At 42.6% G+C, this 13,520-nt stretch overlaps 3 protein-coding genes across 12 annotated transcripts in view; 2 read left to right on the forward strand and 1 right to left on the reverse strand.

Annotated features, from left to right (window-relative positions):
- LOC124224833 (lachesin-like) overlaps positions 1 to 13,520 on the forward strand; it is a 287,180-nt gene that overhangs the window by 246,898 nt on the left and 26,762 nt on the right. The window lies entirely within an intron of this gene.
- Positions 1 to 13,520, reverse strand: part of Prosalpha5 (proteasome alpha5 subunit) — a 153,616-nt gene that overhangs the window by 38,179 nt on the left and 101,917 nt on the right. Inside the window, exons 1-2 of one of the 3 annotated variants that reach the window (XM_046626328.2) lie at positions 6,411 to 6,556; positions 2,314 to 2,585 (exon numbers count right to left, since the gene is read on the reverse strand). In XM_046626328.2, coding sequence (XP_046482284.1) covers positions 2,314 to 2,400 — 87 coding nt within the window. In that variant the 5' untranslated portion in view covers positions 2,401 to 2,585; positions 6,411 to 6,556. Of the gene's footprint in view, positions 1 to 2,313; positions 2,586 to 6,410; positions 6,672 to 13,520 lie in introns of those variants that run through there. The other 2 variants (XR_011176706.1, XM_069134540.1) reach the window with 2 other exon arrangements.
- Positions 1 to 13,520, forward strand: part of LOC124219091 (Wnt oncogene analog 2) — a 71,881-nt gene that overhangs the window by 21,576 nt on the left and 36,785 nt on the right. The window lies entirely within an intron of this gene.

Consider the following 13,520-nt stretch of genomic DNA (forward strand, 5'->3'; position numbering starts at 1 on the left):
TCACCAAGTATTCGTCGTCCCGCAAACAGCGGACTAAGACATACCCTTTGGTGAATTTCACCTACTCCCAATGTACCTTCGAATGACTTACTTTTAATTACGACGGACGTTACGATGTGCCGATAGTGATAATCGTAACGTATAAGGGGGCATCCATTAATCACGTGAGACTCACGAGGGGGGGGGAGGGGGAGGAGGGGTGCTTGAAAATATCACGATTGATCACACGGGGGGAGGGAGGGGTCTCGGGCAATATCACGTGTATTTTTTGGTGCATTTTTTCCAAAGACACCGAGTATATTCAGAGATTTTTATTGGTTTTATCACATTTTTAACCCGTGCACGCGAGTAATCGATCGGCGAGAAAAATCACGTGATAACGGGCAAGGGGGGGGGGGGGGGGGTTCACCAAAACCTCATGTGTGACCACGGAGGGAGAGGGGGGAGTCTAAAATTGATTATAAAGGCAGCACGTGATTAATGAATGCTCCCTTAATACAACGGTAGAAAAAATCATTGTTTCAGCTCAGAATCGCGAGCGTCGAATTCCTCACTTTTCATTTGCCAATCACTTTCCTGAAGGAGTTTGACCAACCAATGAAAAACTGGAGTAGGTGCTTTGCTGCTTCGATGCACTTTGTTATTCCGTTTGATTCGCAGTGACTCCACAAAAATATATTCCAATTATCGACTACATGCCTACGAGTTTGTTCCCAAATTTGATTGTCGGAGATTATAACCAAAATCGTTGATGAAAAACTTCTTGGATATAATCGCGCGAATAACTTTTTTGAAAATGTGAAGCTGGATTTTATAACTCGCGAAAAATTGAGCTGACTATCTTGACTTTTCCGCGAACGATATCCGTGCAATTTACCGCAACATCAGGAGCATCTGGTTTCCGCAAAAGTCTAGGAACTAGGTGCTAAAAAGGGAAGCTATAATGTATTCAAATAGCGCGACGGCTAACCGCGTCGACACGGTCCGTACCAATTAGGAATTGTTAAGCATGGCAGTCCGCCAAGGATAATAACTGTAATCTTTGCTTAAACTATTAACCTTCATTACAATTACGAGCTGTTCCGCGATCGTTGGAAACCAGAAGCTCCCGCAGCCTCAACAAACCGCAACCTAAATCTAATTAACTTTAATTCCGTCTAATTTGATCAACGGGCTTTCATCGCGTCGATCGGAAAAGCCGATTCTCAACTCTCAACTGGTAGCTTCAACAAGGACGTTGATTCAACGCGCTTCAAAAACGGATGATCCGCTTAAAAACCACAAAATTTCGCAAACGCATCGACACTTATTCGACAGCTGACTAATTTCGCAGCAAGGGAGTCTTTAAGACCCCGGAAATGGATCCCAACATGCGCGAAGGATCGTATCTGAGATCTTGAGGCGCCAGGGGTAACATTTTCACCACCTTTTCTTGTCGCCTAGTATCGTCGGGGTGGGATTTTCTCGCACCGAGTAGGTGATACCTGCGACCCTATCGAAGATCAGATCCCAAAGACAAGCCGAAATCCCGGGGCGTCTTTCGCCCTCTGATATTTTAGCTCCACCCGAGAATTCTCTGCTAAAAGCTTCTGCGTGTCGGTCTGAACCGATCCGTCGGCTGTTGATCGCAGTAAATAATTCCGGTCGCGTCTCGGCGTCGGTTTCAAACCGTAATTTGCCCCCGCAGACGGCTTCGTCTGTTCCATGTTATTTCCTCAATTTTTCAGCTCCATCATCGCGATAGCGATCCGTCTCTCCAAATCGCCAAAATTCCTGTTTGGCACTGAATAATTTCACGCTGGAGCAATTCTGATCACTACATAGCTCGGCGTATGTTACAAATCATCGGTACCGATTGTTATACACAGAGAGAAATTTTTAGTTCCGGTTACCGCTCAGTCCTTAGCTATTTTCATTTTTTACCACAATCGAAAAATATAGTTCTCGGTGGAAAATGAAGATTAGTTTTCTAGCTGTTACCAGAAAGTCTGGTATCCGTTACTACTCTTTCTCATTACGATCGCTGTTACTATATTTTCTAGCAACTGTTGCGAAAATTTAACGCTTGTGCAACGATAAGTCAACGTCGAAGCCTTATTTGACTAAAAAAGTAGAGTAAACCTCAAAAACTGATTTTGCGTTGCGATTATCGAAAAAGGATCGACAATAGCGCAAAATGGTTACGCGTACCTCGTTTTTCGTAATTCCAACAATATTCAAACAGTTTTTTTAACGATACCTGTTTTACTCAATTTTTCTAGTATATACGTAACAAATGAAATTTTTTCTCAGTATACTTTCTCGAATACTCACGCAGAGAACTGATACCGAAGTATTTTGGCCGCATGCGCCAATTGTCCAAGTTTTCCCCGCGAGCCTGAGGCCGGGTTGACTTTCCATCCTTTCCACAGCCTCTTCTCAGTCGGACGCCTCGACCGGCTTCAAACGATCTTTCGCTCTCACGGCGTCCTTCTCTCTCTCTTCTCCGAGTGTCCGTGCCCCAGAATGGCCTCAGCGATTCTCAGCTTGAACGGCGTCTCGACGCCACGGCGCCGCCGGTTTTCTCGGGATCACGGGTTGAGGACCTGCGGACAATATCGTAGGTAGGCGTGAAGGTTTTATCAGTACAATTAGTAACACCTCTGCGCTATACCTGGGACCCGAAACTATCTTTCGCTCGAAATGCTGGAGACTCGAGAAATGATTGAGTTCCGCCCACGACTCGGACAGCAGCTTCACCTACTATAATCCAATCTATGTACCTACACGGATATGATATACCGGTACCCAAACTCAAATTCACTTCGCACCGTACCGTCGTTTGATATTAGTCAATATGTGAGAGGCTGTTGTACGATAAAACGTTTCACGTACCTGGACCAGATGTTTTCTTCTTCTTTTTTTGTTAAATTTATTTATTACCGCGACTTTGTTGCGAAATATAGGAGCAGAGCAAGAAGTGATGAAAGATATTTCTGAAAACTATACGTATACATATATATGTGCATATGAATAATCACCGTTATTATACACGTCAGCACTGATTAGCCTCTGATATACTCGATTTTATATCTCTCAATTATAAACTCATACGCATGGTCAAAATTGAGGAGCTGAAAGATACGGAGAATAGAATCGATTTTAGTAGATTTTTACACGTATTGCTCGATATCAATAACCTTATCACTGAACATTGAGGGTGTGCAGAAAAAATACTAGGTACATCGAATTTTTTTAAGCTTTTCAAGACCTGTTCAAAAATGACCGGTAATTTGACAAACTTCTGATTTCTACTTTTTTTTTTAAATCCACACTGATAAATATCAAGGAAATTCAAGTAAAACTTCCACAAAATGCGCTACATCATCAACAATTTGAGTTCGTGCAAATTTAACTCCATATTATATTGAACTTTGGTATAAAATTTTCAAGAACTTACACGAACTTAAAGACAGTGGAATATTTTGCGCATCGATGCAAGAAAAAAAAAACAACGTTGTTCATGAATTAAATAATCGGTCGCACTCGACACGCTGAGATTCAGCTGCTAATCAGAATCCTACAAAAAAAAAGAATGTAAAACGATTCTCGCTGCTCAAAATCAGAATTTCCCCGCTTCCTCGCGTACTTGGCTTCGGGTATATAACGCGTTAAATCGCGGATGCATGCAGAGCGAAGTACGCGAAACGAGACCGTTGGACAAAGCAGCACTTTCCTGAAAAGGTCGTAAATTTTGGAGTTAACTCAGCGCGTGACCCTCGTGCGAAAACCTGAGGGCCTCTTCGCGTCTGAGCTGAAAATTTGTAGGAGCAGATTCCCTGATTTTCTCCCGCTATCTAAATCTGCCTTACATAAAGCGACTCGCTTAGCCTGGAGGAGGAGATCGCACGCCGAAATGTCGGACCTGTGCGACCCGCGTCTTTATTTTATGCCTGGACGCAGACACTGCGCGATCTCTCGCGAGTTGCTAAAAATTATTATCATACTTATTGTCATTTCGTTTTTTGCTTTTTTTTTCGAATTTTTTTTTCCAACTCCCTGTCTCCTTTTCTTGCAACATCGCATTGCTCGGATGCGCTGTCGCGTTTCAGACGGAAAATACAGCGGAACTTAAGGGGGGGGTAAGGTATTAAATTTTTTTTTTTTTCAATTTTTTTTTATTTTTCTAATTGATTGCACAATATGTCAAGAATATTGTGTTAAAATTTCAAGTCGATTGAAGCAAAATTGAGGAAGTTATGACTAAGCGTCCGTTGCTCCGGGATGAGGTTTTATACCTGACCGACAGTTACGCGACGCGCTCACCCGGCCCAATTAAAACCAAACGGGTCTGTTCAGGTAGAGTCAAGAATATTCGAGGCATGGTATATACATCAGTTAAACACTGTACGCCGTGCTGAGCAGTAACAAGTGACGCTAAAATTTTGACTCTGTTTTCCTTCAATTCGTACATCGAAAGTGTTACTTTGTTATCGTTCGTGTTCGTACATCGAAAAATGCCCCGAAAAATTAGCCAAAGTCTGTCAGTGGCACCGCTACAATCGTTGAAATTGCAGCTCATGTAGCTGCATGTACTTTCAATGAAGGTTCTTTTGCCTTGCTGGCCTTTATGCAAGAGATGCACATCCCGACAGGGCCAAGTTCTCACGAATGGGCACGACAAGCTGACGAGTTGCGAATTAGTAGAGCAGAGGAGCAAGCAGCGCGTGACAGTAAAGAAGAAAGAGTTTTGCGTAGACAAATGCAAAAAGATGCTCTAGACCATCTTGATGGAAGCCTTTTGCTCTACGGACCTGGCATCGACGACTCTGTGGGAGTATAGAAAAATTATCGAATTTTATGTTGAATTTTTCAGTACGCAAAACTCTAAAGCGTTTTTCTGAGACTTGTCATTTTTGGAGTCCGTGCCCACCATAACTAAAAATCTACTGGACGAATCGTTTTGAAATTTTGCACAGTGTTTTTTCACATTATTCACCAGGTATTGTCGGGAGCTTTTTTTTTTTTTTCAATAATTATCAATTTTACAACAACAAATTAGACGTTTTTTTTAGCGAAAATCTGGTTTTTGGCTTCCAAGTGCTACGAAAAATCGAAAAATCGAAAAAAAAAAAAATCCTCCCGTGAATACCTCGACAAACATCTCCTTTAACAAATGCATTTTGATTTTTTCGTTTCACATGATTTGGTTGCGAGTTATGATGGGCACCGCAAAACAACTTTTTCTCGAGGCGCCTCCGGAGATTCATCGTCAGTCGCTCAATTTTTGATATTTTGCAATGAAAATTTAGGGAAATATTATTCAAATGTTACATTATCATGTATGGATTGCCTGAATAAACTAACACCATCTGTATTGCCAAAAAAAAATCTTAAAAACATGCTTTTTTTTCACCGAATTAACCTTACCCCCCCCTTAACAAGCTGATGACTATCGGCGCTCAGTGTTTCACATGGGTCATTTATGAATCAGTGACTCGTACCGTGAGAGCTGACACGGGAAACGCTGCACATTCCCAGTTTTTACTAAGGCCTGGCTTTTTATTTTTCATACTTGTCAAAATATTTTTTTGTACACTTTTTTTTTTATTTCAACTTCTTCTCCGATGACGCAAGTTTTCGCGCGACGTCACTCGCGGGTATTTTTCATTTCTCAAACTGGAGTCTTCTTGATTCCGTCGGGTTTGCATTTTCAATTACCCGGTTTTTAATCGCTGCGGTCGCATTTTTTTTTTTTTTTTTTTTTTTTTCCACCGTTTTCATAATTTATTTTCTTGTTGTCGAAGGAAGAATTGCGGATAAGAGAATACTTTTGCCGAAATTAATGGCTCGCTCGTTAGGCTGAATCTTATTATTAAATCTGATAAACATAAACGACCGCAATTCCGGTGGCTTAAACGTTATTAAGACGAACGAAGGACGTCTCTGACTGGAGTTTAACGACGAATAAACCTGCAGATACGATCAGAACGCGACGAATGTTTTACGTTAGGTACGAGCTGCGATATTCAGATTATCATGTAGTGGAACTGATATTTCTTTGGAGTGATTCATCTCTCTATCTGTGTTTACGTTAAATCGTGTATAACCAAAAAGATTACGTGAACATATTTTACTCCAATTCTTTCAACACTTGACTGCGAATTTAAATTAACATCGTATATTACAGAGCAGTAATTAATGCTCCAAATTATTTTATTTGAAAACAGTCGTTAATTGAGTTTGCGGTTCAAGTAAACATGTATCGCGGCTTTCGGGTGATTTACGTTCAACTTTAAAGTGACTCAAGAAGATCGTACAATTTTGAAACGATGAATAAAGATCCGCATTGCAGCGACTGGTTATAACTAAATAACACAATATCTCGGTCCAATATATATATATACATACATACATGTGTGTACACATACCTGTATGTCGGAGTCAATGGAGACTCGTTCGTCCCATCGTTCGTAACGCCGTCCATATTATCGCGGAATCAACGAATTCACAATATCCGGGATCAAGACCGATTTGTCCGGAGGCTCGGCTCCGACTGCCGTTTCTCTCCGCTCCCGTAATCGGTACCCCTCTTGTTTATCAACAAGTTTCCCTTAATCCCGTGATTGCGACTACGTTTGGTGTTTATGAATAGAAAGTGTTCTTCCTCTTGAGCACAACTGTAAGAATGTCTGCAAGTGTGTTTACATTTTGGAATCTTACGCTTCTGATGCGAAGCCCGTAAGACAGCCAATGACCGTCTAATAATTGAAATGCGGATATGCATTATCAATATTTAACATTAATCACGAGGCCTTTTCATTGTTGAAGATATAAATTTGAAAAACTGGTAAATTCGAAAAATTAACGACGGAGCCAGGAATCGAACCTGGTATCTAGCGATGCTTTACCGGAGCCTTACTCCACTAGACCACCTAGCCGTTTGGTGTTTATCCCGTAACACCCAATTCCGTATATAGCCCTGCGCATAATAAATCAACTCACAACGGATAACTCCAAGATAATACGGTGTAACGTCAAAGAAGCAGGTACAGCTTTTACTCCGACATATATTTGCAAGACTTTGTACGAGGAAATGAAAAAAGGAGGAAACAACTGATCGTGAAGATAAAAAAAAAAAAACAAATTAAAAAATGTTCAGCCGCACCGAATCCCCGCATCCGTGTATATAATATGGTAAAAAAGAAAATTTCGGCAGTGAGTTGTAGAAGCCAAGCTGGTTATATTCTTAAGGCAAGGACCCCGGCATGTAATGTGACTATTGGTCTGATTTATGGGAATATTTAGTACGTATTTATAGCTAATGGTTAGGCTTCGAGCGGTGTTCGCGATTCTCGTACAACTCTCGAACAACCCGTCCGAGCGACCGGTACACAAAAATCGCGCGGGACCACCGCTTGGCCGAATCTCATTGTGTGTACCTACCTACGTACGAATCAGAATCCTTCGAACTCGTTTATGAAATACCCAACGACTGTTCGGGCAAGGGCTTAACGTCCGTTCCCTTTGAACGATACAGGAAAGGAGTGCTCGCTCCGCCGTGAAACCAAATAATTCTTCCGTTTCGAGGTGAAAATATTTTTTTATATTACGACAAAAGCATTGCATTTACAGAAATCTCAGATTATATTTTACGACGCTTGCACATTTTTAAAAGTGCAAGATAGTATTTTTACGGAGCGCGATTGGAGGTCCGAATTTTAAAAGTTCCGAAAGCGCCTAGTTTCGAATTAATTTGTGGCGAAACTTTAAATACAGAAATCAAACTCTTACGATACAACAAATTTTCGAAAAGTAAAGTTCCGACAGAGCAAAATTCCGAAAACAAAGTTGAGATAGAGTAAGATTCCGAAAGTTGAAATATACTCACGCAGCGCAGTTTACTCTACGAATGGGTGTAAAAAATCAGAATTACCAGGATTCCGAACGTAAAAATATCGAAAATCCAAAACAAAGAAAGATCAAAGTGGTGAAATTTCACCAAGCCAGAAATTCATAGAACCGAAAATCTTCGATCATTCAGAATCTCGATGTTGCAGATTTTAAAATTTTCTCATTTTCGCACTTTCGAAACCTTAACGTTTCGTCAAAGTTTGATCTCTTTGCTTCAACCGTCTCCACCAAAAAATTCGAAATTTGTCACTTTCAAAACTTATTAAATTCGGAATTTCAACTCCGCCTAATTCTTACCTCTTAAGAATTACAGACGAAGTTTTCGATGCTGGAATAAAATCTTAGGATGAAATTTGTCTCCGCGAATTAAGTGGGTATATGTATAATATGGCTAAAGGAGAACCGCGTCGATTTGCGTAGCTTTTTTAAATACAACGCGATAAGGTATATTTTCGCGACGGTAGCAGCGGCCGCTGCATCCCGAATCGTGTATATAACCGGTAAATCGATTCTCCCGTAATCTTGGACGCGGTCGGGTTTAAAACCAACTCACTCGATACGCGTTGTATATATACGTATATATTATATATAATATATATGTACACACTCGGGCACGGGTATAATGCATGCCCGCGGTATGGATCCATTATGCAGATCCGGCAAATATAAGATATCCTTAGGGTTAGTTCGTCCTATGTATATATATATGTTATAATCGTACATACCGCGCAGGGCATGCATGTGCGTATATGTAGGTACACGTCGATCGAACGAGCGGGTATGTAATCGCGAAGTGGGTGGCCCAAACACGGTAGTTCTTTGCTACCGACGTACCAACGAACGAACGAGCTCTCTGACCATATTATACCTTCGTCCATGTATAATTATCCTGTCGATGACTCAGAGGCGACGATGAATACAATATAAGAAACCTGCATTTCTACCTATCATCGTGCAGTCAGAGACGAACGTTTTAATTGGCATTATTTTGCATCGCGACTGTTGCCCGTAAGATTTTTTCTATATAATGCTACAAATCACGTTTACACATGCATGTAAGTATTAACGTGTTGTGATTTTACGACAATAAATTTCGTCAAATAATACCACAGAACAATCAGCTAAGTGCTGAAAGATTTGAAACACTAAGCACAGCGATTTTAGCTCTAATTGAACGACGTTATTGTCATGTATTCCTATGTATACAATGCCAACCACTCAACAATCGCAATTTGTTGATCCTGGTCGTTCGGTTTTTTTCTGATTCAAAAGGTTATCTGAAGCATGTATATTGGTTTGATGGTACAAAACATGACGTTTTCAATAATCAAACACGCAAACTTGAAAATTAGTCCTGAAGGTTAAAAATAATCAGGTCAAGGACCTGGATAGCCAGAACTACGGAGCGCATTTCCTGGATATCAAAATCCACCAGGTGGAGGACCTGGGCAGCCAAATTTATGGAAAATTAGTCCGGAAGGTCGAAAGTCACCAGGTCAAGGACCTGGACAGCCAGAACTACGTAGCGCTTGTCCTGGAAGTCGAGTTTCACCAGGTAACCGACCTGGAGCGCAGGAACTAAGGCGCGCTTTCCTTGGATGTCAAGATCCACCAGGTGGAGGACCTGGACAGCCAGAACTACGAAAAATTAGTCCTGAAGGTCAAAAGTTACCAGGTCAAGGACCTGGACAGCCAGAACTACAGAGCGCTTGTCCTGGAAGTCGAGTTACACCAGGAAGCGGACCCGGAGCGCAGGATCCAGGAGATAGAGAACCCGGTACTCGAAATCTGCGGAGCGCGATTCTCATACGTCCGCTCTACTGCGCGGTTATTTCCAGACTGAGGGATTCGGCTAGCCGATTTTCGGTTACTATAGATCGATGAGGTCAAGAGAAAAAAAATTTTGGGTAACGTCACTTTCTGAACATCCGAACATCCGAACATCCAAACTTTGGTTTCGAACTTTAATACTATGTATGATGTATAATGTATGATGTATGATGTACGACATATGATGTATGATGATTTAGCATCGAATTTGCATACCGATGATAAGCGATCAATTTATTATGTCGCTTCCATGCAATTGGTAATGGTCAGATAAATTTCGTTGAAATAGACCGGAAAATTCCTACATTACACGTGTTTCGTGATGGTTGAAAACTTCACGTCAATCAAAAAAGCTCCAAGTTTCCCCGACGAGTTTCTTTAAATAATCGATTACTACCAATTAAGTCACTCATTACCGAGAAAAAAAAAACAATGTCCAAATTCAATTTTCTGTCTAAATCCAAGTAGACTAATTAAAAACGAGCAATAAGAAAATCGCAATGTTTTTTCCCACGTAGCTAGACCCGTTTTCTCGTTATCGGTGGTTCGGTTTGGAACAAAGCTGATCGAATCGACGCTCGGCGTTCGGTCGCGGTAAGCCGCGAGATCGCAGTAGAGGGTGTACCTCGATCGGAGGTACGTACCTACGTAACGTCGTCCTTATGGCGGCTGGGAATTCGATTCTGGTTTGGAGCAGGCAGTACAGGTAGGCACAGTGTGCACGCACAGTGAAATAAATGCGAGAAATCGTACAACTCGAAGTGTATATTTCATTGAACGCCTTCGCGCCGTGAAAGCGCTTGTCCGGGTTTAAACCTTCCGCGAGTAAAGATACTTGCACCGCGTACAACCTTCAGCAACGCTCCGTTGCCGAGTAGGTGCATACCTACGCGAAGCAAGACTTACGAGCCCGAGGCTTGCAGGGCTTGGAGCTTCGCTGAAATCGATCGATCGATCGAGACACGCACGATACACTCGCGTTTGTATCCCTCGACGGGCATCGGTGAGGAATAAAGGCCCGCCAGTGTGCGTGCGACGAATCGCCTCCATGGGGTCTATGATATGATAATGGGGAAACTGTTATGCCGTAGCTCGGACTTAAATTATGCATGTTGGTTCTCGTATGATAATTTGGCGAGACAAAGCCACATTGTCGGTACATAAATTGAATCGCTTGCTCTTCGCCCTTCTTCTTCCCTCGAGAGATGCTTCGGGAGAACGAACTGCGCCGAGGAAGAGACACGGCTCCGGGACGCCCACATCTACACGCATGCCAAGGCATGGCGCTTAAGCGCTTTTCAGAAAGTAAAATAGGGATACTTTATGGTGTGTTAAGGGGGTGCCCTGCTCGATTTCGACCTTGACGTGTGTATCTCGAAGTATCCAATTCCGTGTAGTATCTAAAACGCGGAATTCTACTCGCAATTTTGAACAAAAACATTCCACAGCATTTTCATCTGACGCAGAATTAAGAAAATTGCACGGATTCTACCAAATTGCGATAGTAAATTCGAAAATCAGTTTCAGGAAGTTAATACAGTATTAGAAACGTTTAACTTGAAACACCACTCAATGTGTTGAGAATTCGCGAAATTTCTATGCCTACACTCGATGCGAAATATACCGTGTGAAAATAGTTATGAGAACGGTGTGGATGAATGTAAAAAATGAAATGGATTCTAAAGATGGCAATCTTGAAAGAACGTGTCGATAAGAATTGGTGATTTATTCATTTTAATTTTATACTCGGTTACGTTCCCCTGCAGCTGATCGAGTAGCAATAACACCTCTTTGAATTTTAGCAACGGTTTTCATTTCAAAATATCCACCTAATTACGCGACAAAAAAGACGTTCGTTTGTATCTGTGCAAAAGCTGATCCTGGAGCGTTCCCACGCGGCGATAAAATACTTATTAAAATTTTCTTGAAATTCAGTTTCGCTTCCGTAGCGCACACATGAGCGTTGAAATTGTTAAATTCGCAATATTCGCTAATCCGAAGTTACGACCATCCGACATAATCGCGAGTCGAATTATCGCGGACCGTAGCTGAACCACCCACGCGAGAGACGCGTGTGTAACGATCCGAAAACCGCGTCGCGTTTCGAGCAATGATCGAATCGATCGAGAGGATCCTGGAAGAAAGCCCAGCCCGTAACCTTGCAGCTCGCCGACTCAAGACGAGTTCGTAAATAATTTCGAAAGACCGGCAGTAAGGTGGCTAGAATGTATCTGACGCATGGCCATTCGAGTTTCGAAAATGTATTTTATCGTGAAGAACAAAGAGCGAAATCTCCGACAGACTCGATAATAAATATCTCGAGGAAGACACGGAAATTATGTTTTCTCGACAAATTATGTGTAAAGCACCGGGACGCGACCGCGTCGGGCAAAAATCGTAAAATTATACTTTCAAATATTTTTTTTTCTTCCTCATCTTTTCCGGTAAAAGGCTTGTCGATGTCGTTATTCCCCGTTTTTGTTCGCTGCTCATCCCTCCTCCCCTCTCTCTCTCTCCTTCTTCCTCCTATCCAGGTCCGCCTATCTAGTCGTCATAACTCTGAACCAAACCCCGAAGGATGCTTTGCTAGAGTTGCGGAGGAGGGATCAGCCGCCTGCAGCTCCGGGCGTTTCGAGTATCCGCTCGAAGACAAATGTCTGATTTACATAATTTGTGTGTTAACATTTAGCCCGACCCAGCCGAACGTAACCTCGCACAACAACTATACCAATATATGCGATACGGTGCGAGACACCGCGGCGTGATTGCACAGGTCAGGATAGCCGAAGGTCCAAATTGAAGGAGCGATCCTTTTTTCCCCGCTGTGCTCACCGCCGGCGTGATTAATCGCCACCTTTCCATCCAGCTTTTTATGCCTCGTACTCGACCGAATTCTACGGTGTTAACAACGTCGCCTCCGATGCATAATTATGCCTTGTTCAAGCGTCTAATGCGTGTTTTAGTCGGGTAAAGGGAACCAGTTTCGTCGAAAGGCGTCGAGTCAGCTTAAACACGACGATTCATTCGACGATTGTATCAAGATGTTCAACCTGACTCGATAAAACGAGGCGAAGAATCGAACGTTTTTTAGAACGGCGATTAGACCATCGTCTGGGATTTTGAAATTATTGAATTTCCGCTTACTTACTCCTCGACGATCGGAGTTTCCTTTCCTAAAAACGAGAGTCGATATCGGGGGTTGCGGAGCCTTGTGGGTGGTCAGGACGAGGCGCGAGTCGGTCACGAAAATCCGGTACAAGACTGAAAGTTGTCAAGCGTCAGCGTCGCCGGACAATAGCAACAAATCCTCGGTATTACGAGGAGACATTTCTCGCTATCTTCGAGCGAGTCGGAGACAAACTCGAGTATACGTGTGTATAGCCGAGACAGGACGCGAGGCTCCTTCCCCGAGAGTTAACTGATCCTGGCGACCACTGTTTGTACTCAGCTGAGACTAATTAAAAGGATCCTCTCCCCGCAACGGGGCTCGACGGATCAGATAAGATCGGCATTGACGCCAGGAGGTGTATCGGCGCCTTTTTCGTCCCACGTCTCGGGAGCTGCGAGTCCGAAACGGAAGACTCGCGACACCTCGGATTTCTCACTTACGCATATTTTTCGCGACATTTTCCGTCAACTTTTAATCCGTAATCGATCGAGGTAGAAGCTTCAACGGAGTGTAGTTTTCAATTGTACAGAGTCGTGTCGACGTTTGCTTGATCTTTGTTTTTTCACTCCTTGAACCTCCCGCAGGTCTCAGCCGCAGCTGGTAGTCGAGGTTTTATTACCTCTCGAGA

The sequence above is a fragment of the Neodiprion pinetum genome, chromosome 1 (genome assembly GCF_021155775.2).
Source record: "Neodiprion pinetum isolate iyNeoPine1 chromosome 1, iyNeoPine1.2, whole genome shotgun sequence".
Classification (NCBI taxonomy): Eukaryota; Metazoa; Arthropoda; class Insecta; order Hymenoptera; family Diprionidae; genus Neodiprion; species Neodiprion pinetum.